The 27,125-nt window shown below is 38.2% G+C and overlaps 1 protein-coding gene across 1 annotated transcript in view; it reads left to right on the top strand.

Moving 5' to 3' along the window:
* Positions 1–6,286, top strand: part of PAWR (pro-apoptotic WT1 regulator) — a 144,064-nt gene extending 137,778 nt beyond the window's left edge. Inside the window, exons 6-7 of the mRNA XM_007503099.2 lie at positions 452–556; positions 1,927–6,286. Of these exons, the coding sequence (XP_007503161.1) occupies positions 452–556; positions 1,927–2,013 (192 nt within the window). The 3' untranslated portion in view covers positions 2,014–6,286. The remainder of the gene's footprint in view (positions 1–451; positions 557–1,926) is intronic.
* The last annotated feature ends 20,839 nt before the right edge of the window (positions 6,287–27,125 follow it).

Below are 27,125 nucleotides of genomic sequence, written 5' to 3'. Positions count from 1 at the left end.
TTTTTTCCCCAAGTAATGATTTCCCCCAAAATGGAAATTATATAGTAGACTTGGAAAACAACTAGAGAGAAAGTAAAATGTTTTCTGGGCAATTAATAGTGGCGATATTTAGGCTTGTAGGATAAAGGGAGTTAGTATACCATTGAGAAATCGATTAGCATTTGTTAGAGACTTGGCTAAGCCTTGATTTAATCTGCCAGATTCTTTTTAACTTCTGCATTCCCTTCATTCTCCTTTCCTCCTGTGGGTGAATTCTCTCACACACCTAACTCAACAAAAGGCAATTTTGAGCAAGCTACCTTGGGGGACCTCTAAATAGGAATGCTGAATATTTCTAAGTGATTTGAACAGATGTGACAAGTATGTGTTTTTTAAGAAGACCATAAACATTCTTTTACTATGTAAATCCACTCATGCCCAATTAATCCTTGGTTTTGTAACTGTCTACTAGGAGGTTCTAAAAGAGAGGCAAGAAAACTTAAGACTCACGAGACTGATTCAGGATAAAGAGGAAACAATTGGAAAACTCAAAGAAGAAATCGATTTGTTAAATAGGGTAAGTATTGTGTGCTGTTTCCTTCTAATCATGGAGAAATACATGGAGACATGGGCATGGGCTCATTGCATTAAGGAGTTTATGCTCTGCTTATGGATTCTGCCAATTCACAGATGACTTGTCAAACCTTGTCAAACCAATGATTGCCATTGACTACATAGCTAACTTAATTTACTGCTTGGCTATGATTTATGGAACGGCAATGCAATAAGAACCCTGAATTGGGGGTGTCTCTGATTCTGCACTTTCCTACTTGTGTGCTCTTAGATAAATCGTTTAGCTCTTGCTATGCTCAAGGTTCTTTCTAATTGACAATTAATCACTTTTTCAAATAAATAATATCCTCTCATGTTTTGGGCTTTCTGTTTTCCTCCCATAAGGTTGACTTTTGGGAGAATACATTAGTTCTTTCAGTTGAGCACTCATTTCCTCTCATGGACTTCATGGGAGTCTAGATTTAGAACAAGAAGAGATTCCCCTTCTCCGCTCCCCAAGAGGCCATCTAGTCCTGTCATATTTTACAGATGAGGAAACTGAGGCCCTGGGGAGTCAAGGAACTTCTCTGAGGTCACACGGATGAACTGATCCACATTCAGTTCAGTTACCATTTTTTATTTTTTCATCTCCTTAAACAGATTAAAGTGGTAATTTGGAATCTGAAAGATTTTTTTTTAATCAAAGAAATATTTATTTGGATCAGTAACTTCCTAGGAGGAAGAAAATGCTTACAAGAAAATATACGTAGATATACCTAGAATCTGGAACATCCAAGTTCAAATCCAGCCTCAGACACTTACTAGCTGAGTGATCCCAGGCAAGTCTTTTAATCTCTGTTCATCTCAATGTCATTAATGGTAAAATGGGGATAATTCCAGAACCTACCTCCCAGGGTTGCAGTAAGGATCCATTGAGGCAATATTTATACAGCACAAGGTCTGTCACATTTTAGCCACTTAAAAATAAATGTCTTAGGGGCAGCTTGGTTGTATAATGGATAGAGCAGCAGATCTGGAGATGGGAAGTTTTGAATTAAATCCAGCCTCAGACGCTTTCTAGCCGTGTGACCTTGGGGAAGTCACTTTTTGAAGGAACTCCAATTGCCTAGACTTTACCTTTCTGTATTAGAGTTATTATTAAGACAGAAGGGATGGGTTTAAAAAAATAAGTAAATGCTTCTCTAGGCAGGTAGGTGGTACAGTGGATGGAGAGACTGGCTTAGAATCAAGAGGATGTATCTAAACCCACATTTGAACTCCCAACCCCCAGCTTGGCACTTTATCACTGAGTTGCCCCTTAGTATTTTAATGAAGCATCATCATCTCTTTCTCGAAATTTCTTTAATTTGGTAAATGTTTTCCTTCTTCCCATAGGACCTAGATGACATAGAAGATGAAAATGAACAGCTAAAACAAGAAAACAAAACCCTTTTGAAAGTGGTCGGGCAGCTGACAAGGTAGAAGACCCCAGCCTCCATGAGGAAAAAGATTTGTAAGACTACTGATTGAATGTCAAGGTCAATGCGAGGGCAATATTCCCCATGCTGCAGTACATTAAAATAACTAAATGTGTATTTATTTCTTGGAAATGGATGGATGTTTATTTTCATAATATTTTTCTTTTTCAACGTCAATAAAAGTAAGGTATCCACCTCATTTCATGAATAAGCAACATTTTTCAGTTATTGAAACAGTTGATAAGGGGGTATAAACTTCTCTAGTTTTATATATTCAGATAATATATGTGGTCCAAAATTGCTCAGACTTTATCTTTACCTCTGCTGGTGTGGCTCCCTCCCTCCCCCTGAAAAAGAAAGGAAAGAGAGACAGAGACAGAGAGAGAGAGAAGAAGAAATAGAAAAAATAGAAACAAAAAGCTTTGTTTACATGGATCCAGATATATTGTGGGAGCTATTTGCTGTTCGAACAGCTATAATGTGCAGATGCCTTATTTGAGATGTGGAACCTTTTTCTGACAAAAATCTTAATGCAGTATGACGTTGCTCATGGGGGATGCTAAGAGATTAGAATAATAGCCTAGCTCTGTTCTGTATCGCAGTCATTAAGAAATTACAGTAAATCTCACGTAGTAGAGTTCAGCTAGATATAATTTCTTTTTAGAAGAGTACTTGAATTTTGCTCTATAGTAAGTACAAATTTTCCATCTTGGGTCTGTATATTGAGAATTTAAAGAAAGCGCTTTAACGTCTGCAAACATACACATGTGTAATTTTTTGTAAATGTTCTTATGAAGTTTGTAGGTACTATTTTTTATTGTTTGGAGAAGGTTTATTAGAGCATGTTTGTAAAGAGGAAGATAAAAGAACGTGTTTGTAAAAAGATGAAGAAGGAAATTTGTTGTCAAAGCCTAGACACAATTTCAGTTTGTAATAAAATGCATATTCTTAACATCTTTATGCCTTAAAATAAAAATGAAAATGTTTATCTGGACTTAAACAATTATGGTATTACATGAACGTAACTGTCACTAAGACGAATGTAATTTTCTTTGTATTGTCTGTTACTTATAATTGAGATAAAATCCTCTGTGGCTTTTTTGTCATTATCTTAAGTCAAAATTCTTCATCCAGAGTTGAAGCAATTGTATTCATTATTTTGGAATTTTAGAAACAAATAAGGATTGCTTTTCTTTGGTATACTGTTGACTTGAGTTGAATTGTAGTAGAATGTTCTTTTTCTCCACGTGTATGTTTTGAAGACTTTGGGGAGGGCTGTATTCTTACACGCTTGGGAAATAATAGTCTGTTAACATTTGAATCTGGATGAAGCTTCAACATCAATATGGAAATTCACCCCCCCAATTTTCTCAACATTTCTACCTTCTATAGAGTGGGTGTCGACGGAGAGAGCCACTTTGGCTACCTCATTCATCCTCGTCCCCACTTTGTCTCCCTCAGTCCCTATTCTCTGTACTGAGGATAGAAAAAAGCATGGCTTTGAGGGAGTCAATAGCGGCTCACTGGTGTGGCTTATTTTCTTCTTGTCTAACTTTAGTTTCCCCCTTGATCTTCTTTTTAGTCAACGTCCCTAGAAAGTCCACATGCAAAGACAAAAGTGAAATAATTCCCGCCTTCCAAAAGTTTCTACTCTGTTGGCTAGTAGAGTAATGCTGGATGATTCCTAGGTGATGGGTTAAATGTTTTAGACCATTGACTAGCCATAGAATTTTCCATTTCTGATCTTAGGCTGCCTGAATTCCTCCTCTGCCTTGAGGGACGAGAGATGGCAAGAAAATACCAATGCAAAACTACTCGCCCATATTTCATGCATCCTCCATGACAGAAATGCAGTGTGAAATTAGCAGCAGCTCACGCTTTGGTTTTTGTTTTTTAAGTTACAACTAATAAATTGACCTAAAGAAATACAATTTAACCAGGTTCCAGCAGCACAGATGATTCTTCCAAATTTTCTACATAATTCTCATGTTGGGTATGCAGTTTTGCACTGCCCTGATCACTAGGGCTTTAAATGTCAAGCATTCAACCAAATTTGATGTATGAAATGCTTCCAATAATGACAGTGACTTGTCTACCAACATGTCACACTGCCTGCCCTTCCAACTAGAGGAGACAACATCCATCTGTTTTCATAAACTGAGCCAAAACTTCATTTTTCTCCCCCTTTTTTCCTCCACATATGTTCTGCTGATGAAGAATAATCACAGTAATAATAGTAAATAAAAAATTGAACCAGCATATTTTATTCAGTCAAGAGTGAATGTCTCTGTGGAGGAAGGAGAGAGGCTCAAGACATTGAACAGTCCATTTGGCATAAAACTTTTCAATTTTATGAGCCAAGATTTTTCTCTGGAAAGATTTTGTTTTTTAAAGTTTTCTTTAACTTGTTTGTAAATTTTAGGTATACACTTCTCTCAGATAAACACACCAATTACCTAGGAAAAAGGCATTTACACAAATAACTGCTGCTCAAGAACATTGATTCATTCCTCTGAGGGTACTGTGGTCAAATGGGGATTTAAAGTAGGCACTTCACAAATACTTTTCAGGACTGCTTCGATAGAAAGCTCAGTCATCTTTTAAATTATCTTCAACCTTCCATGTTTTTGTTTTGTTTTTTAACTCTTTCGGTCTTAGTAACAACTCTTAAGTCAAGAAGGGCAAGGGGCTAGGCAAGTGGAGGTTAAGTGACTTGTCCAGGGTCACACAGCTAGGAACTATCTCAAGCCAGATCTTCCAGACTCCAGACTTTGTGCTCTCCCCACTGTGCCACCTACCTGCCCCCACCTCCATTTTCTTTTGAAAGGTGTCATTGCATCAGCTTATGTTATAGGGACTGGACCAATTGTCTCCTTTTCTATGAAACCCCTCAAGGACTTCCCTTCCCAGATGCAGTTCTGTAGTTCAGCATCTTCACTCCAGTTTTTAAGCTGGGAGTGTTGCTGAGAACAATGAGGGGTTGAATGACTTGGACAGGGTTTGAGAGACACTTAAGACACTGAGGAGCAGCCAGTGTGTACTAGAGGCAGAACCGAACCTCAGTCTTCCTGACTGCAAGACCAGATCTCCACTACACCGGGATGCCTCGATGCCTTATCAAGAGATGCTTGATAATTTTGTGGCTCTAAAATTATCTTTATAAGGGATGGTCTATGGGGTTATTGTTTTCTTTTAAAAGACCTATTAATTAGGAAATGGTGACTTTTTTTGTTAGCTTTTTCTTTAATCAATCTAAATCCATCCAAGTTTACCTGATACAAGAGCCATTGCTGTCAAAGAGCCACACGTCAGAGTTTTCCCCAAAATAGGGTTAGTTTGAGCTGAAGGACAACTCAAGCAAAATAGCGATCTTTTAGGGGAAGACTTAACTCAATAGGACAAGACTTTGGTATCCAGATTAAGCTGTATTTTCATATTATAAAATTGAGATGAAGTGATTTGGGTTTTCACTAATGTTTCATTTTAAACCATGCAATTAAATACTATGGCAAAATCCATATGCACTGCTCTGAAATAGAGCAATCTTCGAAGACTTTGCGTGTATAATGGATCTGGTCAGCTGGGCCATTTTTCCATTGGAAGATAAGGTTGTTGGTGATCATGGCCTCTCGTGTCTGATACTTGACAGTGCGTCTCTAGGCAAAGTCTAGGCTATTTGTGAACTTGTTTGATAGTGAGGCAGTTTCATCAAGGGATGAAATGTACCTTCTTTGGATCACAATAGTGATTAATATATACATATATAAATCACTAGAGTGACATTATAATAGTGAAAATAAGAGAAGAACTAAATTTGGAAATGCCACGTGGTGATTATTATAGTCAGCCAAATGGAAAAGTAGTATTTGTTAATAGTAGAATTCAGATCAGAACATAAAATCCCATCAGGCCAGGTTCCACAATGCAAAAACCTTCAATTATATATATAAATCCTAGAACTATGATTTCATTTGTATAAGGTACTTCTGGTTAGGAAACTTCCTTGCCTAATGGGAATCTGCTGCTGCTTCTGCCTCTGCCTGGGGTAAGGAAGGGCTAAGTTCCTTGTTTGTATTATCTAGAGGTAGGAATTGAACTCAGCACCCCAGGCTGCCTCTCTATCCACTCTATCATGTTGCTTTTTGATCTTCCAGTAATGATGATTAAACTTTGTCTTCAATGAACCTCATATTTTCTTTTTAATATAAATCATTTTTAAAAATCACATTATAGACTTACTTGGGATGTTTTGAAAATAAAGTTGGATCTGTTAAAATTATTTTAGCTGCCTTTTTTCTAAATAAGAAAATTATATAATATAAGATCTTTAGGTTAAATGGAATCTTTTTTCCCCAAATTTTATTTTGATGTCCTGGAAATGGGCAGTTAGGAAGGCTACTGTTCTTTTTTTGTTACTTTGCCTTCTTTTAAAATTTGAATTATTCTTCGGTAGGAGTCATAGTTGTCCTTTTTGAGGTGGGGTACCCTTGGAATTCCCCCCCCCCCCCCCCATGATTGAGGAAATGGCCACATGATACTCAGCCAAGAGCTAGTCAAATATTTGACTTTCTCCTTTCTGTTCAACTGGGAGCCACATATCTACCAATGAACAAGGTGTAACTCGAGGACAGAATGAAGCAAATGGACAAAGGTCCACATTTCTCTTTCCCAAACTCTCCAGCACATGTGGATGTTTCATTGAATTTTCCTCAATCCTCTCTGAGTTGGGAGACGTTAATGAAATCATAAATCGTTTTAAAAAGCTGAAGTAATATTGTAAGTTGTGGAAAATGATAATGAGACTCTTTGTCTTTTAGAAAATATCTGGCCAGATTCTTTCAGTATGTAAATTACTCCCTTGAGAGCAAATCGGGCCATCTCGCAACATATCAATTCTTTAGGGCTTATCTAGTGTCTAGTAGGGATTGAGTGAGTAATAGATAAGAAGAAAACCAAGTGATTAGAGTAGTGCCTATCAGAGACAAAGATTTCCTTGGCCATACATGTCAACTCGAAACACAAAATTAAACAGTTGCAGCCACTTGGCCAATCGGGCTGCTCGTACTGCCCAGTTGAAATTAGCCATTCAAAACCATTTGGAGTCTGGGCTTACCTACATAATTTAGATTGTGTGATAAGATGTGCTGGTGCTATTGATTTGTGCCTACATGTTCCCAAGTACCTCCAAAAGAGTCTAAATGGGTCAGAGAATAAGCTAAAGACATGGAAGATTTTACCAATTAAGAATCTTATGACTTTTTTTTTTAATTAATGCAATAAAGATGACATATCTTTTTTTAAAAAGTCTTGCTGAATTAAGATTATGTTGAGGTGGAACTACCACATTGGGGGAAGAATCTTGTAATAATTATTATGGCTACCATTTTGTGGTGTTTATTATGTGCTAAGCACTTTAATCTCATTCACAACAATCTTGGAAGGCAGGTACTTCTGTTATCTATCCTTATCTCACCGATGAGGAAACTTGAGGCAAATAGAGATTTTTTTTTTTTTTAGTGATTTGTTCTTCAGGGTCACAAGATTTGTATCTAGATTTGAACTCAGGTCTTCCTGATTCCAGAGCCAGTGCTCTATCCACTGGGTCATAATTTTTAAGGGGAAGGGAAAGAGAGAAAATAGCAACACTTGCCAAATGAATGATGCTACAAGTGATCTTTAAACTTGAAATAAATATCCTATCATAGGCTTACCTTCCTGTCAGTATTAATGCCTCAATTAAGTGTTTAAATAGACTTACTATCCATGATACATAAGCAACAGCAGAAATATAATCTGGTAATATCTGTGATATTAAATTATTGCTTGGAGTTCCATCAAATGCTACATTAGCAGTTCTTCTGGAGACTCAGTGGATTTTTTATTTTTTTATTTTTAATTCAGCTGCTCTCTTCTGGTTTCTGGTAATTGCATGATGCTACAAAATTTGAGCCAGAGGCTTCTGTTGCTGCTTATGTCTACATGAAGCCAAAAGCATCTTCCATGAGGGGAAAAATCAGTCCATTCAGTGTGTCCAGATGGTTTCTGTTGTATAAAAACATCTGGGTAATTATCTGGATGGGTTGGTGTTCTGTAGACCTCTTCTTTGTCATTCTTACTGCATACATCCATTCATCACTACAGATTCATTAACTGTAACAAAAGCCACTTGAAATATTAGAATTTGGGGCTTGTAATAAGTTGAAGCATCAATCGAGAGCCACGTTTTCATTTCAGTTTTGAACACTGGGTAATTCCATTTCTTTTCGATCAGATCCCGATTTAATCTGGCCTTCGGTGGTTACTGGAGAAACAAAAAGATAGTGCTAATATCCTAATAAACTTTATATATCTTACACCAAAACTGCTGTGTGGCTTGCCTTTTTTGGATGGAATGTGTTTTACTGGAGGAATTTTTTTTTAAACCAAAAATATCCAGTTGATAAAAAAAAAAGTTGATTATATTAACAGCGGGGATTCTTGAATAAACCAGGAAGTCTACACATGTTTCACTACGACGCTGGCATTCTAGGGATTGCCTTGTTTACTTATTAAGACTGTCTGAATAAGTTCTTCAAACTCAGACACATACTGGGAAGGAAATTCTTCACTGTCATATTTTGGAAAAAACAAGTAGGGGTCTGGGAATGCAAGAATCCATTCTTTGTTTCTGGAGTGAATAGTTTATATAACCTTTTACCTAATTGTGTCAGTTCCTTTCATACACCTGCATGGGCTAATCAGCCTGCCTCACTTGCCAGAACTCAAATTAATCTTCTCAGTTATGCCATACATGTCTAACAAGGGAACAAGCATCCTTCAGTCTATCTGTTGAGATAATGCCTAAGCCCCTTATATAAGAGGGCACTGCCTTACTGCCCTCCTTAACACATTCTTGCAAGGTCCTACATTCTTAATTGTAACTCGACTTCCCCCCGCTGACTCGGGCTGCCATCAAATCCTTTCTTCTTTTTTAAACTCCTGCAGCATATATAAAAATATTTGTATATCATATAAAATATATATTTATATATTACATTTATTAAAATATATTTACATTTAAGTATAAAGTAAAAATATATAGATTATTTTTATTTTATATGATATATAAATACTTTTATAGATAGTATAGAGAAAGATTTTATCAGTAACTATAAACTATCCGTGTTTTCTTTCTCTTCTCCATTCTCTCTACCTCACGTGAGAATTAGAATCAATATACAATAACTCAAGTATTATTTATAAGATTTATTAATAACAACTTGAAATAAAAAGCTAGAATAAAACCTGCCTGACTCGATGGCGAGAGAAGAAAAAGAATGAGGAGTTAAAGAAACTTATAAACAATAACATAAAGAGGCAGGTAAATGAAGGGAAAAGGATGCTGGGAAATGCAAGAGGAATTCTGGGGAATGTAGTCCTGGGGTTCAAGATTTCCACTTACACTTTCAGCAGAAAATGATATTTCCTGGTCAACTGCTTTCAAAAATTATTGCCACGTGGAACTTCCATTGCTTACAACAGGACCAATAACATGTGAGAATGATGTCTTGACTTGCATGGCAGTGGGATTTAAATGAGGCAAAAATACAGTGTCTGTCTGCCAAAAGGTGAGAGACAAAAGTCATTTTCTATGACCTTAATAAGTGGAGGAAATCAAGTAGGTGGCTCAGTGGATAGAGCCATAAGGACCTGGGTTTAAATATGGCCTCAGACACATTCTAACTGTGGGACCCTGGGCAAGTCGCTTAACCCCCATTGCCTAGCCTTTGCCACTCTTCTGCCTTGGAACCAATATACAGTAGTGATTCTAAGACAGTAGGTAAGGGTTATTATTTTAAAAAAAACCAAAACTTAAAAAATAAATAGGAAATTGAGGTCCAGAGTGGGTTAAGAGATTTACCCAGAATTACCCAAATTGTAAATTATTGTGCTGGGATTTAAACCCAGATCCTCTGAGTCCAAAATTAAGTGTCGCCTCACTTCCCTTCTTTGCAGAATGAGGGGGAACTGTTGGGCCAGGTAATAGCTGAAGTCCTCTCCCATGCTTAATCCTATAATTAATTCTATGACATTTCAGCCAAATGATGGAAGAGAATTTCAGCTCCATCTTACTCTTCAGGGAAAATGCCATTGGAAAATGAACAAAAAACCATGCAAGAGTCAGCCAATAAACATGTATTAGGCGCCTACCATGCACCAGGCACTGAGGATTCAAAGGAAAAAGTTGGGAGACAGTCTTCATCCTCAAGGAGCTCACAATCTAACTGGGAGACTACATGCAAATAACTGTGTAAATAAGTCATTAGGTTCCCAGTTCAGAGCTGGCATCATTCAGCCTGGGCTTTTTCTGTATTAGAGTGGTTTTTTTAATTACACTGAACTCCCGGGTCCTCCTTGTTAGCTCTTTGAACAACCTTGTAAATCCAAGGATGATCAGTGTTTTCCCTCTTAAACAGTCTCATGGCTCTCAAAATTCACAACCTTCCTGTCAGATTTTTCTCCAGCTCAGATAAATGTTTGCATTCTGAAAAAATGTAAACTTGACTGACTGACATTAAACAGTGATAGCCTGTCAACAGTAGGCACTTAAGCCTTTAATATAGCAAATATTTATTAGACACTGGATTTGCCGTGACTAAAATCCTTAAAAGGAATCAGTGCTCATTATTATTATTAGTGAGCTAAAACTGTTCATCAAGGCTGTTGGGTGGCTTTCTCTGCATTTTTGGAACTGTTTTGGTGAAGACTCCATTCATGTATAGTGCATAACAGGCTTACATTGTCTTTTACAAGGAATGCAAATAGATGGTGAGTAAGACATTCCCATCTATCTGGGGTTGGAGTTGATGAGAAGAACAAGGAGATGAAGAACACCCATTGTGCAGATTATGAAATACTTTGGAGTAAACAATCCATAATGTTGCTTAGCACATGTATCTTAGAAACTACAGATGGGGAATGAACTGGGACTAGAATGGAGTAGGAAGAAGGGCTGGATTATATCTGAGAAATTGTGCAGACAATGTTTTTGGATTTTTCTTCAAAAACCTCTTTCCTTCTGTCTTAGACTGGTCAAAGGCTGAAGAGTGTAGGGACTACGCAATGGGGGTTAAGTGATCTGCCCGGGGTCACACAACTAGGATTTTGTGCCTAGATCCTCTCATCTCTAGACCTGGCACCCCATCCATTGAGCCACCTAGCTGCCCACAATGTTTTCCCTAAAACGAAGACCCAACTTTCTAATCACAGCATCTATCGATTGATGCCACGTGGGTTCAAATCATGCAAGAAGCCTTTCCTAATCCCTTTCAGAATCTTCCCTCCCAAATTTATTTCAACAATTATGAAGGTAGCTGAGTCACTCACCAAAGAGTGCTTAGAACTTGCCTTCAAAGATGCCACAGTCATTGATTGCCTCCTTGGCCATCGCTAGTCATCCTGACTTGTCTTGCCATTGGCTTTTGATGACTCTGGAAGAGAAAGTGAGGCCAACGCCTTTGTGCAGCTCTGCTTCACTTAAATCCAATTCATAAACGTGTCAAGACATTACTCTGGTGATGTCATTGGTCCTCTTCAAAAATGAAGGTTGAATAGTAACAAGGGCAAGACAGGATGGAGGTAAACTTTCCAGTTGTGCCAGGTCTAGAGCACTATATGGATATTTTGTTGGTGAAAAGTGGAAAATGTTTACTTATCTATCCTGTCACATAGTAGCCTCTGCAACCCCTTCATTTTATCATTGTCTTCCCACCTTTACAATGTATTCCTACCATCTTGACTACCTTTGACCACTGAGAGTATTGCCAAGAATCAGGTCTCCTGTGAGGGAGAAAGAAGTCATTCAAAGAATTCCAAACATAAGTTGGTTTGGAAATATAGGTTCGAATCCCACTTCCACCCTCACAGGACCATGTACATGCAAATTCACCTCTCAGAGCTAGTTTTGTTAGGCATAAAGTGTGAGAACATGACCAGTGTCTTTGCCAAGAAAACTCCAAATGGGGTCATGAAGAGCTGGCCATGGTGAAAATGACCCAACAATGGATACCTGCATTCTTTCTCTCTTTAAACTTTTTAATATAACGTTTATTTTACTTTTTTCAATCAACAAATCCTTCTTTTTTCTTTCTTCCCATCTTCAGCATCTCTTGGGAAAAAGAAAAGAAAAAGAAAAGCCATTGTAACAAATGTACATAGTCAAGCAAAGCAAATTTCCACATTGGTCTTGTCCACACGCCTATGTCTCATTTTATATTTTGAATCCATCTCCTTGTCAGGAGATGGGTTGCATGACTCATTGATGGCCCTCTAGAATCGTGTTTGGTCATTATATTGTCTGGAGTTTTTAGTCCTTTTGTCTTTTGAATATTGTTTCTCTGCTGTTATGATCTTGGTGCTATCTGGACTTCTCACTCTTCCTCTCCCCACATATCTAATCAGATGCCAAACCTTTGCCAATAAGACCTTCAAGTTCATTCAGGTCCCTATCATCTCCAGTCTTGTTTATTGCAACAGCTTCCTAATTGGTCTCCAACCTTAAGTGTCTCACAACTTCAATCCTTTCTATATCCTGTTGACCAAACTACTATTACCTAAGTGCCTGTCTGAGCACATGGCTTTCCTCCTCAACCAGGTATAGTGGCTCTCTGTGGCCTCCAAAGTAAAATCCAACCTGTCCTGCACAGCCTGCCCCATTGGACATTACTCCCACTGCTGCACTCTACGATATGGCCACACTGACTTTCCCTCTCTTGCATACTCAACTGTCACCATGCCTTTGCACGGACCATCTCTCATGTCTGGAACCCATTCTCATCTTTCTTCCTGTAACATGCAACTCAAGAGGAGCAGCTAGGTGGCTTGGTGGATAGAGAGCCAGACCGAGAGATGGGAGGTTCTGGGTTCATCTGGCTTCAGGTGTTTCCTAGCTATGTGACCCTGGGCGAGTCACTTCACTTCAGTTGCCTAGATATTTCCTCTCTTCTGCATTGGAACTGATACTTAGTTTTGATTCTAAGACAGAAGGAGAGAGAAAAAGAGGGAGACAGAGACAGAGAGACACACAGAAAGACACACACACAAACATACAGAGGAACTTATGAGAAAGAACCCTATCCACATCCAGAGAAAGAACTGTGGGAGCAGAAATGCAGAAGGAAAAAAAAATATGATCAATCACATAGTTCGTTAGGGATATGATTGGGGTATTGATGCTAAAAGATCCCTCTACTGCAAATATGAATAATGTGAAAATGGGTTTTGAACAATGATACATGTATAACCCAGTGGAACTGCTTGTCGACTTTGGGGAGGGGAAAGGGGGGGGGTCATGAATCAAGTAAACATTGGAAAATATTCTAAATTTAAAAAACTAAAAATTGAATCGACTTTCCTCAGGGAACTTGTGTATGCAAGAGGACCCAGTGTCTTGTGTGTGTGCACCATGAATTTGGTGGGGAGAGAGGGGGATGTATTACCAACTGTTCTTTTTTGTTTTTAACCCTTTTCCTTCTGTCTTAGAATGAATACTGTGTATTGATTCCCAGGCAGAAGAGCAGTTGAGGGCAAGGCAATGGGAGTTAGGTGACTTGCCCAAGGTCACACAGCTAGGCAGTATCTGAGGCCAGATTTGAACCCAGGACCTCCCCTCTCCAGGCTTGGATCTCTATCCCCATAGCCACTCAGCTGCCCTACTCAACTGGTCTTGACATGTCTTCCCAGTCAGTCTCTTTTCTAAAAGCTAATGTGGTTCAACTATTGATAATGGGGAGCAGACTGGTGGGTCTGTCTCATGAATGACAGCAGTAGAAACCCCACTCCTTTCCCTCAAAGGTGCCCTTAGAATTGGAGAAGTGAGATAGTCAGCTGCCTTCTGGGCACTCAGCCAGGCTGCTTTGAGTATGGATTGGAGGCGGACCTGCGGCTACATGGGGGGCTGCAAAGGCATTTAACACACATACCTTTTGGGGTGGCTTTTTAACCCCAACTTAAAGAATGAGAAAACTATTCCGTAAGCAGCATCTTCCATTTGTGCCTTTCCTGAGAATTCTGGAGGGGGTTTCTCTGGAAACGTTCTCTAAAGAAACAAAATGAACATTTCAGAAAATTGGGCCTTTTCATTTCTTCCTTAAGTCGCAGCAGCTCCTATCTGCCAATGGCTCAGCATGCACATTGGCCACTTGACACGGCCCCTTCACTGAGTATTTATTATCTCTGGAACTCAGCTGGGCCTGGTGCTCCAAGAGCCGCACTGGAATGAAATCTTTGTTTTTCTGCATTAAGAAGCTTTATCTCTGCCTTTGCCTAAAGGCTCTTGGGAACAAGAACGCACTCTAGTCAATGGTTCAAACTTAGCTGGAACCAACGCAGTACATGCAATAATCACTGGGGACATGGATTTGGCAAAGCTATCGAAATATGTAACAAGCGTAATATAGAAATGCCACATGTAATTAACATAACAAACACAATCAATAACATATACAACATATAATCAATCTAAATATAAATGTAGCATATAATAAACACAAAATAGAATAGAGAAATAGAATATATGTTATAAAATATATAAGATATAAATATAATACAATAAATATAACATATTATAATAAATATAATTGATAAGATATAATAATAATATAATATAAGTTGAATATATAAATGCAACATATAATCAATATAATATATAAATATATAAATTTTAACATCTTATATAATAAATAGAAAATATAGTAGAAAATAAAATAGAGAAATATAACATATAAATATGGCATAAAATATATAAAACATAGATATATGATAAATATAACATATAGTATAATAAATATAAGAGACAAAATATTATATACAATAAGTTTACTATATAAATACAATATATTCATTATAACATACAACATATAATCAACATAATATATAAATATATACATGTAATATATTGTATATAACAAATAGAAAATGTAATAGAAATATGTATATAGTGTATATATTGTATATAACAAATAGAAAAAATATATAAATATGACATAAAATATATAAAACAGATATAATATATAACAAATATAACATATATTATAAATATGATAGATAAAATATAGTATTTATAAATATAATATTTAAGTATAATATATAAATGCAACATAATCAATATGTAATGTGCAATCAATATAACATGTAAAGTACATATACTAAATGTAACATACCATATACTATAATAATATAAATATACACAATCACTATAATATATAAAATATAATATAGAAATATAATAGAAATATATATTATATATTATAACATAAAATATATTATAGAAATATATTATGTCATAATATAATATAATAAATATATTCTACATGAATATAATATATAATAAACACAATATTTTAAAACTATATAATTTTTAAACTATGAATAATAAAATATAAATAATTATAATGTTTTAAAACAATATATATGCATTTTAAAGCCTTACCTTCCATAGAACCAATACTGTATATTGATTTCAAGGCAGAAGAGCTGTGAGGGCAAGGCAATGGGGGTTAAATGACTTGCTCAGGGTCACACAGCTGGGAAGTGTCTGAGGTCACATTTGAACTCAGGACCTCCTGTTTCTAGGTTTGATTCTCTATCTACTGAGCCATCTGGCTGCCTCCAAAGCAGTTTTTTAAATACTCATTTTAAAAAAAGTTTTGAGTTTGAATTTCTCCCTCTTCTTCTGACCCTCCCTGGGCTCATCCCAGAAGTAGTAGTTTCGATTTAATGATTGTTCCTAGATAGAGAAGTATAAAATTGCGCACGCATGTGTGTATGTGTGTGCGTGCGTGCATGCGTGCATGTGGGTGTGTGTTCCAACATTTGGAGAGATCTGGGATTTCTCTTGCGTAAGCACTCACTCTCTGTAGACTTTTCCCAGGAGCTGTGGTCGAGGGATTTTTTCATTGACCGACTGACCTCTTGGCAATAAGTTCTGAATTAGCCAAGCCAGACTTTGGACCTCAGGCACATGATCCTTCTCTGGTACCAGCTCAGAGCCGGTTCTCTCCCTGCTGGCACCCACAGCCCTTGTCACGTGCCATGGCATCAGACTGAGGCTTGAGAGGAAGCTCTGTTTGTCTCATTGTAGGCATCAAATAGGTATAGTTTGTTTTCTTTAAAGTCTTCCCTTCCATCTTCGAATCAATACCCTGTTTTGTCTCCAAGGCAGAAGAGCAGAGAGGCCTAAGGGGTTAAGTGACTTGCCCAGGGTCACACAGAAATAGGTCCAGTTTTCAGCTTTCTGCAAAGGCTAACATCTCTTCTCCATTGGAAGGGGAACCTCAGGGATAGTCGATGAAAGCCAAGACTAAGTAGGGTATTCAAAAAGTAAATAGACTCAAAAACTCTCCCCTCTCCCCACTTTCTGTCTTAGAATCAGTACTAAGTAATGGCTCCAAAGCAGAAGAGCAGTAAGGGCTAGGCAATGGGAGTTAAATGACTTGCTCAGGGTCACACAGCTGGAAAGTGTCTATAGTCAAATTTGAACCCAGAACCTCTTGCCTCCAGGACTGATGCTGTATCCACCAAACCATCTCGTTGCCCCTCAAATACTCTTAATAGTGGAAGGAAGCATGACTTCTACAGTCTACAGGAGAGCTTCTGCCCCCAAGAGCAGATCACTAACTCTCTGTGTCTTACCAGACAGTCTAGGAAGCTGACTGAGGCAAAGAGTGCTTAAGTGACTTGGCAGTAGTGAGCAGGTATCAGAGGAGGGATTTGAAGCCAGAGTCTGACACTCTGTGCCTCACCCGGGCTGCCCCTTTAAAAATTGTCAGAGGCAACAGATGATTTCTGCACCAATTATAAAAACGAAAGGGGTGGATCTGGTTTCATTCAAGGACACAGACAAAAATGAACACGACTGCCTTCAAAGGATCTCCATTTTATCAGTGTTAGAGACAGCGGAGAGGAGTCCGAAGATTTGGGGGTTCAAATCTAGTCACAGCTGTGGGACCCTGGGCCAGTCACTTAACCCCATTTGCCTAGCTTTTGTCCTTCTGTGTTTAAGTGGTTTTACTGGGACAGAAAGTAAGGGATTCAAAGAATAAACAATGGACGTGTAATTTTGACAGCATAGGGAGTGTCAGGAGAAGATTCTATCCATTAAGGGGTATCAGTCAGGTCTCTGCAAATAGAATTTTAAGAGAGTAGCCCAGAGAGAGGGTACTGAGACATTAATCAACCAGAGTAGGGTCACACTGCCATTGTGAATTGGAGGTAGGATTTGAACCCAGGTCCTTCTGACTCTTGCTTTCTATCCAGAACTCCTTTCTGCCTCTCTTACTGTAATGAATAAAGATGATGTAAAATGAATAGGGATGGGGCAGACAGGTAGCACAGTGGATAGAGCACCAGGTCTGGAGAGAAGAAGTCCTGGATTCAAATTAATCCCCATTGCCTAGCCCATGGAACTTTTTTTTGGGGGGGGGTCTGAGAATTGATATTAAGACAGAAAGTAAGGGTTTAAAAGAACTTTCATAAAGATGGAGGCTATCCGTTGTTCTAGGAAACCAAAAGGTAAGGAAACTCCATTTACTAATGAAGCAGCTTAGCACAGTCATGTCTAGGTCTTTGTGAACCCATTTGGGGTTTTCTTGGCAATGTTTAGTTGGAAATTCTTGAACCCTTAAAACTACATTACCCAAAATTCCCTTCTGTATTACCCAGAATGCTTTTCCCTTTGTGCACCTTCATGTGGTCACTTCATTGTTTATAAGTTTGCCATAACTCCTCCCTTGCTCTCTTTTACAGGTGGAAGGCTGGTGAGCTCTCTCCGTTTCTCTAGCCTTTTACTTTCCCACTGTTTCAAGTTAAATATTAATAAATATTATTAAATTTAATACTTGGAGTATTGAATGTTAATTTTTAAAATTTACAGCAAAGATACTGGAGTGGTTTACCATTTACTTCTCTAGTTAATTTTAAAGATGAGGAAACTGAGGCAAACAGGGTAAAAGTAACTTTAGGATCACACTGGTAGTATCTGAGACAGAATTTGAACTCGCTGACTCCAGGTCCAGTACTCTATCTATCCACTGTGCCAGCTAGCTGCCCTAGTGAGAAGTGGTTATTACACTGAAAAGACAGCTGCCTTCTCTGCCATTTTTCTCTTAAAGTTTCCTGAGAGTCATGAGAGTGAAATAATTTCATCTGAGTTACACAGATCTTATATGTCAGGTGCCACGCTTGAACCTAGGCTCTCCACTCTGGAGCCTGCTCTCTGTCCCCTATAACATGTCAGGTTGTGTTTTGTTGTTGTTGTTTTTCCTATAGAGGTGTTAGGGCAGCTAGGTAGTACAATGGATAGAGCAACAGGCATAGAGTCAAGAAGACTCTGCTTCCTGAGTTCCAATCCAGCCTCAGATACTTAGTAGCTGTGTGACCTGGGCAAGTCACAGAACCTTGCTTGCTTCCATTTCCTTATCTATCAAATGAGCTGAAGCAGAAAATGGTCAACCATTCCAGTATCTTTACTAAGAAAACCCTAATGAGGCCACAAAGACTTGAACATGACTGAAAATGGCTGAACAACAAAAGAGCTCTTTACATTCCTAATTTAACAACAACAACAAAAAATGACCTCCACTGGTAAAGCTAGATTTTTGAGCATATGAATTGTTTCTTTCCAGCATACCCACTGACCTCCCGATGTTACCTTCTCTTCCTCTTGGGTCCCCTTCTTCATTTCCAGCCAGGCTCAGGTTTACTCTGCTTCTGAACCAACTCTCAATGGATGTTCTGAGCTGGCTCTGATTACCTGTGAGTGAAACATTGAAGCAAGATGTTTCCCTGGCTTAGAGATGGGAGATCTTGGGTTCAACAGTAGCCTCGCTTTCTAATTTACACTACCTAGCCCTTACTTAAGATTTTCTGCTTTGGAACCAATCCAGGGTATTTTTTTTTGCTCTTGATGGAGCATATTTGTTATAGTTTATTATATATTTATATATAATATTTTATTTTTAGATATTTTTATTTATTCTATATATATTACCTGTATTATATTATTGTTATATTACTTACTATGTTGTCTATAAAATAAGAATAAATGATAATTCAGGAAAGGAATACATCAGATATTTTAAATGGTTAATTGCTCTGCACAGGTCCAGTTTTGAGGGTGGGGGTAGGACTGTGGGGCTTGGCCAAGTCAGCATCCCAAAGATGGAGAGAATGGCTATAGGTGAGCCATGCTGGCGGGTCAGGATTCCCAACTTGACAGCTCCTCTAGGAAAGGAAGTTGGCTGTCTACTGGCCTCTTTTCAGGATATGAACAAGTCAGGACCAGAAATCATTCTTCCTTTTTCATTGGGACTCAACACCTCACGTGCCCTTCCTCTGAAGCACAAGGTGGGGAGGGGTCTTGGAGAGGGAAAGAATACATAGTACAGATTCCAAGATGGAAGATAAGGCTTTAAGAAAAAAGTGGACATTCCAGGAGCTGGATCTGGGGACAGGGTGGCTACACAAGTGGGCTCAGTGTCCCCGGATAGTCAAACAGCTCTCGTTCGTTTAGTTGTTCCGCATTTGATGATATCATTTTCTCAGAGGAACCTAATAAGTAATGTAGTCTAAGTATTATTATTCCCATTTTAACTTATCCATGGATACAGGGCAAATGACTTCCCATTTGTCCACCTGCTGAGTAACTCAACAACATTACCGTCACCAGGAGTGGAAATTGGGTTAAGGCTGGGTGACTTTTATGTCCAAAGGGAATTGAATTTAATTATTTAAGAAATCCCCTTTCTCATTAAACTAAATGTCCTTTAAGTTTCTTCTTTAAGACTTAGAATATATATTTCTTCTCTTCTTTTCCTTCCTGAGAAGAGTGTCTTCCTCTGGGTCCCCAACTTCCTCCTGGCTTTCAAATTTGTTTCTCGGCTTTTATGTTCGATGTTAGTTTCCTAGCAATAATGTAAGAAACTTTTATGGGCATTCTGATCAGCCCAGGCATAATTTCATCCCAAGTTATGGGGTGGGTTGTAGCCCATCAAGTCGCTCTTGGATGGAATAAATAGTCTCTTCTCTGTTGGTTCTGCAAATGAGATGGAGTGAGTTGCTCTCTAATATATGTGCATTATAGATGGAGCTCATTATTATGTCTGAAATCAACTTACTTCTGTTGCAATCAATCCCTCATATTTTTTTTTCAGTTTCTCCCTTCATTTAGACCATTTGCTTTCCTGTATTTTGCTATTTTTTAAAAATTTTGGTCTTACAACTCATTTCCTTTCTGGGCGACATTCGTTTTTTCATTTTAGAATAATAATAGTTCTTTGGAGACTTAAAAAACAATTAGGGACTTAAACCTAAATTGGAGAATTGGAGACTACTAAATCTAGCTTACAGTGTTGTGGTTGAAGTTAGGAGATAGTTGAGACTGATTTCCACCCTTGGCACTTACTAGACATGGGCAATTTGACTTAGTTTACTCTTCTGCAAAATGGGAGCCATAACTTCAATAGCTTTCTCACTAGGCTGTTGTGAGGCTCAAAAGACATAAATAAGAAAATATTTTGAAAACCAGGAATATAAATACTAGGTATTAGCAGTATTATAACTAACTATTCAGGTTTTTCAGTGCAGTCACTGGTTGAATATGGAGATCTGTTTCCTTAGGACACAAGGTTTCAGAAATCTTGGGACACCAAAAAGCTGCTGCTCCTGGGCAGGGTCAAAGAGGAGTTTGCCTAGAGGTGTGCTCACTGTGGTCATTGGGATAGGAAGTGGAGGCACACACTCTGATACCTTCGTATTTTCACAGATTATTGACTAATTTTACCTCCTTGTTTCAGACATTTCTAACTCTTTAGACTTGCCAGCTCGGTGTTGTACTTAGCTCTTTCTCCTTAATGAAGTACACATGTCATCAGTGTCTTCTAATTTTTGGCACCCTGGGAAAAAGTTCTGGTCACCCTGGCTTAGTTGTTTCTTTGTCAATATATTTAAAGATTATTTTTTTTCTCCTCTGAGAAGCTTAAAAATGATTCCATGAATTGCTTATCAGCTCCGGGAGTGGGGAAGGAAGAGGGGAGGGAGAGAAAATGAATCATGTAACCATAGAAAAATATTCTAAATGAATTAATTAATTTTTCAAATGTAAAAAAATGATTCCATGTTGGCCTTCCCTTGTGGCAACTATAACTTCTTTATGTTCTTGAAAGATAGGTGCTATCTCTGTCTTTGATAGAGCATGAGTCATAGAGGCAGGAAGACCTGAGTTGGAATCCTGCCTCAGATCCTTCCTAAGCTGGGTGATCCTGGACAAGTCCTCTATCATTTCCTCATCTATAAAATGGGGCAATAATAGCACCCACTTACCAGCATTGTTGGGAGGATCAAGTGAGTGAACATAAGGAAAATGCTTTGCAAACTTGAAAGCACTATATAAATCCTAGCTACTTGGTTAACAGACAGGGAAGTCAGGTTATTTGCTCATGTGGTCAGGCCAGGTCCTCTTATCTTTCCTCCTACTAAGAAGATTAGTCTTAACCAGTGAGCTGTTCTTGGGCAAAGTTTGCCCTTAGGAAAGACTTCAGAAATGGCTGATCCAAAAGGAAGGGACTGAAACTTTTCTTACATTGCTATAGGGAACTCCCAAATGAGATACCTCCATTACCAATGCAGTTGGAAATTTTTCTGCCATTGAACAGCCTTCAGGGGTTACCCAGAAGGGGCAGCTAGATAGCACAGGAGATAGAGCATCAGGTCTGGAGTTGGGAAGACCTGAGTTCAAATTTAGCCTCAGACATTTCCTAGCTGTGAGACCCTGGGCAAGTCACTTAATCTCAGTTGCCAAGCCCTTGCCCTTCTGTCTTAGAGTTGTTACTAAGACAGAAAATAAGGAGCTTAAAAAAAAAAAAAGAGTTGTCCAGAATACTGAGAGATGAAGAGATTTGCTCGGTCTCATGTCTATTATGTACCAGAGGCAATACTTGAAGCTGACCCCAATGCCAACTCAATATCCACTATGGCACAAATAATAATAACGGAGCACGCAATTTTTCCTGCTTTTTGCTTTCTGTCTTTTCGCAGGAAACAAATATTAAACGATCATTTCCTCTTTTATTTTTACTACATTTTTCCTTCCTACTTTTAGAGCTTGTAGTGTAGAGAGGGGGGAAAACCCCTCAATCCAGATTACACTGTGAGAAAATGTGAATTCTCTCAAGTCCGATGAGTCATGTAATGATATCTGTTTGCCGCTTTCCGGGACCTTTGTACCCAGCCATCCTTGGGAAAGGAAGGCTTCCTAGTTTGGTCTGTTTCCTTTGATGGGAAGCTTCAGGGGACAGTCATGGACATCTCTCCCAAGCAATTACCAGGAAGCGTCTGGCTCTGTCATGAAACTTTTCCAGCTACCAGGAAATGTCTGGCTCTGGTACAAAATCTCCCTTTGCTTGTCCTGGAAACTTCTGTTCTGAGATGTCCAATTGAAATAAATCAGAGCTCTGGCATTATTCCACTGGATGTTGCTAGGCAATAGATTTGGGTGTCAGTCGATGGTGTATTTATGATTCAGAAGTTGGATGTCGTTTGAGGGACTGGGGCCATATTGGGTGTCCACCATAGGCACTAAAAACCAAACCAAACATACAGCAACACGGAGGGGATAATAGAGAGTAGGGAGAAGAGTCCCGGATTTAGAGCTCCAGAGACTTGTGTTCAAACCCATGTCTGACCCATGCTAGCTGAGGGAGACCCTTCATTTCTTTAACGCCTCAGTTTTTTCATCTATGAAAAGTTGAACCTAATTCTTCAATTAGCTCCCTCATATGAGGAAAGTATTTTGTGAACCTTAAAGAAACACATGAGCTTTTCACCACCACAATTATTATTATTATCAAGTGTAATAATAAATTTTTTTTGTTGCTCACTTGTTTCTACTCATGTCTGACTACTTGTGACCCCATTTGGGGTTTTCTTGGCAAAGATATTGGAGTGGTTTGCCATATTTTTCTCCTGCGTATTTTACAGAAGAAGAAACTGAGGCCAATACCATTAAGTGACTTGCCCAGGGTCACACAGCTGGTAAGTATCTAAAGTCAGATGTGAACTTAGGTCTCCCGGACTCCAGACCCAGAGCTCTATTCAGGGCACCACATAACTGTCTTATATTCTTAATTATTACAATAAAAGCTAATATTCTTATAGTATTCTCATGTTTGCAACTTTATTTCGTTTTAATTTTTTAATTTTTATTTTTTATACATTTTTATTTTTATTTTAATTTATCAATTAAATTTATTTAAATATTTTAAATTTTAATTTATTTAACTTAATTTTAATTAATTTTCACTTTTAAGTATTGTCTCATTTGATCTTCACAACAACCTTCTGAGAGAGGTGCTTTCATCTCTTTGTTATTGATGAGGAAACTGAGGATGAGACTATAATAAAGCCAGTAAGTATATGAGGCAGGTCTTACTGACTCCAGGTTAAACATTCTAACTATGATGCCATATAACTGTATAAAGCAAAACTTCTTGGTATAAGAAATTGTTTCAAGACCAGAGGTGGACACCAGTCCTTGGAAACGCTGGATCAGCTGCCTGGTTAGCAGATCATTTCCCTTCTTTCCAAGGCATTGGAATCATTGCTCCCTGGAGGCATGGCCCAAGATAGGTTATAGAAACAGAAAACTAGGAGACACAAACAGGCAATTATTATTTTTATTTATTTTTAATTAAAGTGAGTTTCTCTGATAAAGGTCTCATTTCTCCAATCTATAGAGAACAAAGTCAAGAAGAATATGAGCCATTCCCCAATTGACAAATCATTTAAGAATAGGAACAAGCAATTTTCAGAGGAAGAAATCAAAGCCATCAATTATCATATGAAAAAATGTTCTAAATCCCTTTTGATTAGAGAAATACAAATTAAAATAACACTGAGGTACCACTTCATACCAACCAGATTGACCAATATGACAGTAAATATGTTGAAGGAGATGTGGCTAAAATGGGACACTAATGCATTGTTGGTAGAGCTGTGAACTGAGCCAAACATTCTGAGGGACAATTTGGATCTATGTCCAAAGGGCTATGTTAAATTTATGGTTGTGCTGAATATATTTAATTGGTTGCCAGGGATTTAATTACTAAACCCCCAAAATGAGTTACTAAAGTCAGCCTTTACACTCACCATGTGTCAATTCAATCAGCATATTCTTTATCAGCCTCAACTTCAGTAGAACTGCTGCTTACAGGAGGTTCCACTCCAAGTGTGAGTCTCCACTCCAAGTGTGTCTGTGTGTATCTCTGTTTCCACTCCTAAAGACCTTTTTCTTTTGTGTCACTTCCCCTAAATTTCTATGTCTACCAATCACAGCTTACCCTCCGCTCCAGGACTGCCCAATCTTTCACATGTGGGTCACAGACCTCCCTCTCAGTGAATGAAATGAGTGTTCATAGCTTTTTGTGGTTAAACTCCAAAATGGGTAGATTTCCATACTTAACTTTAAGTACTGTGCTTACATTTTGGGGGATTAAAATCTACAAATAGACAGGGGATTACAATTTAATCTTCACAATCAAGGAAGAGCTAAGTACCTTCATTGTTATAACCAGGAGAGAGCCAAATCCAATTTTCATAGCTATAAAACTGTGCATACCCTTAGATCCTATTATTCCATCTTTTAAAAATAAATTTGTGAATTGCTAACAATGATTGAGTCAAAAAAAAAACTCATATATAATCTAAAACCTCAAATTTTCCATTTATTTTGTTCTCTTTCTGTAGCATATTCTTTATGATATTTGCTAATAAACACTAAAAATAAAATAAATAAAAATAATTTTGTTGGTGTTGTTGAGTTGTTTCAATGGCATCAAATCTTTGTAACCTTATTTGGGGTTTTCTTGGTAAAAAATACTGGAGTAGTTTGCCATTTCCTTCTCCAGATCATTTTATAGATGAGGAAACTGAGACCAACCCCATAAAGTGACTTGCCCAGGGTCACACAGCTAGTAAGTCGCTGGGGGCTGGGGCTAGAGTTGAACTCAGGAAGAGTAGTCTTCCTGATTCTAGACCCCACATTATCTATCCACTGGATCACTCAGCTGCCCTTATTTTTGTGATTACATTAAATTTAATAAAAATAACCAAAAAAATCCCAGTATGCCACAAGGATATTGTTTTTTATATCATAACAATAATAATAAATATTATTTTTGTTCCTTTTATGTTGAAATATTTCTGTTTGATGATTGAGTTCATAATAATGCTGAACATTTAAAAAAATCCCTCCAAGAACATGTGAATCTTGCTTGAGTCGAGGCTTGTCTTTCCAGGATCAATAGAAGGGATTGTTCTCTTGAGAAGTTCTTCTGAATAAATAGATTACAGGGCAGTATCTTTAGTGAGGCTGATAGGGGAACTAAACAAACAGGGTGAATCCACTCTGATTCCTGCCACTTGGCAGCGCCTCCTTTTCTTTCTTTAATTTCACAGCTTGTTTTTTCGGGATACCTGACCGCGGTGACGGCATGCCCCGATATCAGAGAGTCCGACGCTTATCTGGGCAAGTGGCTGTTTGTTTGTCTCTTGGCCTGGTCCCGTGGCCCGGGCTGGCTGGTTCTCTCTGAAACCTTGTTCTTGGACAGAAAAAGGGCGCAGGGCACAGGATGCAGTCTAAAGGGGATGGCGCTTCAGACAGATGAGGATTTTATTTTTTCTCTCACTCCTATGGCAGAGGGCCATTGTGGCATCTGAAGGGACCCGGAACAGAATGTTTTCCCTCCTGAATGACAAAGGTGTGAAGTGAGTATGCGGTTCCATGACCTTTCACAGATTGCCCAGAATGTGCAAAGCAATCTGGACTAGGAGTCAGAGAGAGATACAGGGGGTGGGGAAGGGGGCACTAGGTGCCTCAGTGAATTGAGAGACAGGCCTGGAGACAGGAGGGTCTTTGGTTGAAATCTGACCTCAGACACTTCCTTAGCTCTATGACCCTGGGCAAGTCACTTAACCTCCAGTGTCCAGCACTTAACCATTCTTCTGCCTTTGAACACATTTAGTTTTGATTCTAAGAGGGAAACAAAGGTTTTTTTTTTTTTGTTTTTTGTTTTTAAGAGATTTGTGTTCAGATTCTATTTTTTCTTTTTCTTTTCTTTTCTTTTTTTTGAAATTTTTATTTAATTAGTCCATTTAGAATATTTTCCCCTAATTACAAGAATCATATTCTTTCTCTCATCTCTCCCCACCCACTCCATAGCTAATGCACAATTCCACTGGGTTTTATACATGTCCTTGATCAAAACCTATTTCCATATTGTTGATATTTGCACTAGGGCAATCATTTAAGAGTCTATATCCCCAATTATATCCCCATTGACCCATATGATCAAGCAGTTGTTTTTCTTCTGCGTTTTCTACTCCCACAGTTTTTCCTCTGGATGTGGATAGTGTTCTTTCTCATAAGTCCCTCAAAGTTGTTCAGGATCACTGCATTTACCACTAATGGAGAAGTCCATTACATTCAATTGTACCACAGTGTATCAGGCTCTGTGTACATTGTTCTCCTGGTTCTGCTCCTTTCACTCTGCATCAATTCCTGGAGGTCGTTCTAGTTCACATGGAATTCCTGCAGGTCATTATTCCTTTGAGCACAATAGTATTCCATCCCCAACATATACCACAATTTGTTCAGCCATTCCCCAATTGAAGGGCATCCCCTCATTTTCCAATTATTTGCCACCACAAAGAGTGCAGCTATAAATATTCTTGTACAAGTCTTTTTCCCCAATTATCTCTTTGGGGTACAAACCCAGCAGTGCTATGGCTGGATCAAAGGACAGACAGTCTTTTAGCGCCCTTTGGGCATAGTTCCAAATTGCCCTCCAGAATGGTTGGATCAATTCACAACTCCACCAGCAATGCATTAATGTCCCAACTTTGCCAGTCCCCTCGAACATTCATTACTTTCCTTTGCTGTCACGTTAGCCACTCTGCTAGGTGTGAGGTGTTTTGATTTGCTTTCTCTGATTTAGAGATTTAGAACACTTTTTCATGTGCTTATTAATAGTTTTGATTTCTTTATCTGAAAATTGCCTATTCATGTCCTTTGCTCATTTATCAATT

This window comes from Monodelphis domestica, chromosome 5, assembly GCF_027887165.1.
Source record: "Monodelphis domestica isolate mMonDom1 chromosome 5, mMonDom1.pri, whole genome shotgun sequence".
In the NCBI taxonomy this organism is placed as follows: domain Eukaryota; kingdom Metazoa; phylum Chordata; class Mammalia; order Didelphimorphia; family Didelphidae; genus Monodelphis; species Monodelphis domestica.
The sequence above is the reverse complement of the archived record's forward strand: the minus strand, read 5'-3'. Positions and strand labels throughout refer to the sequence as shown.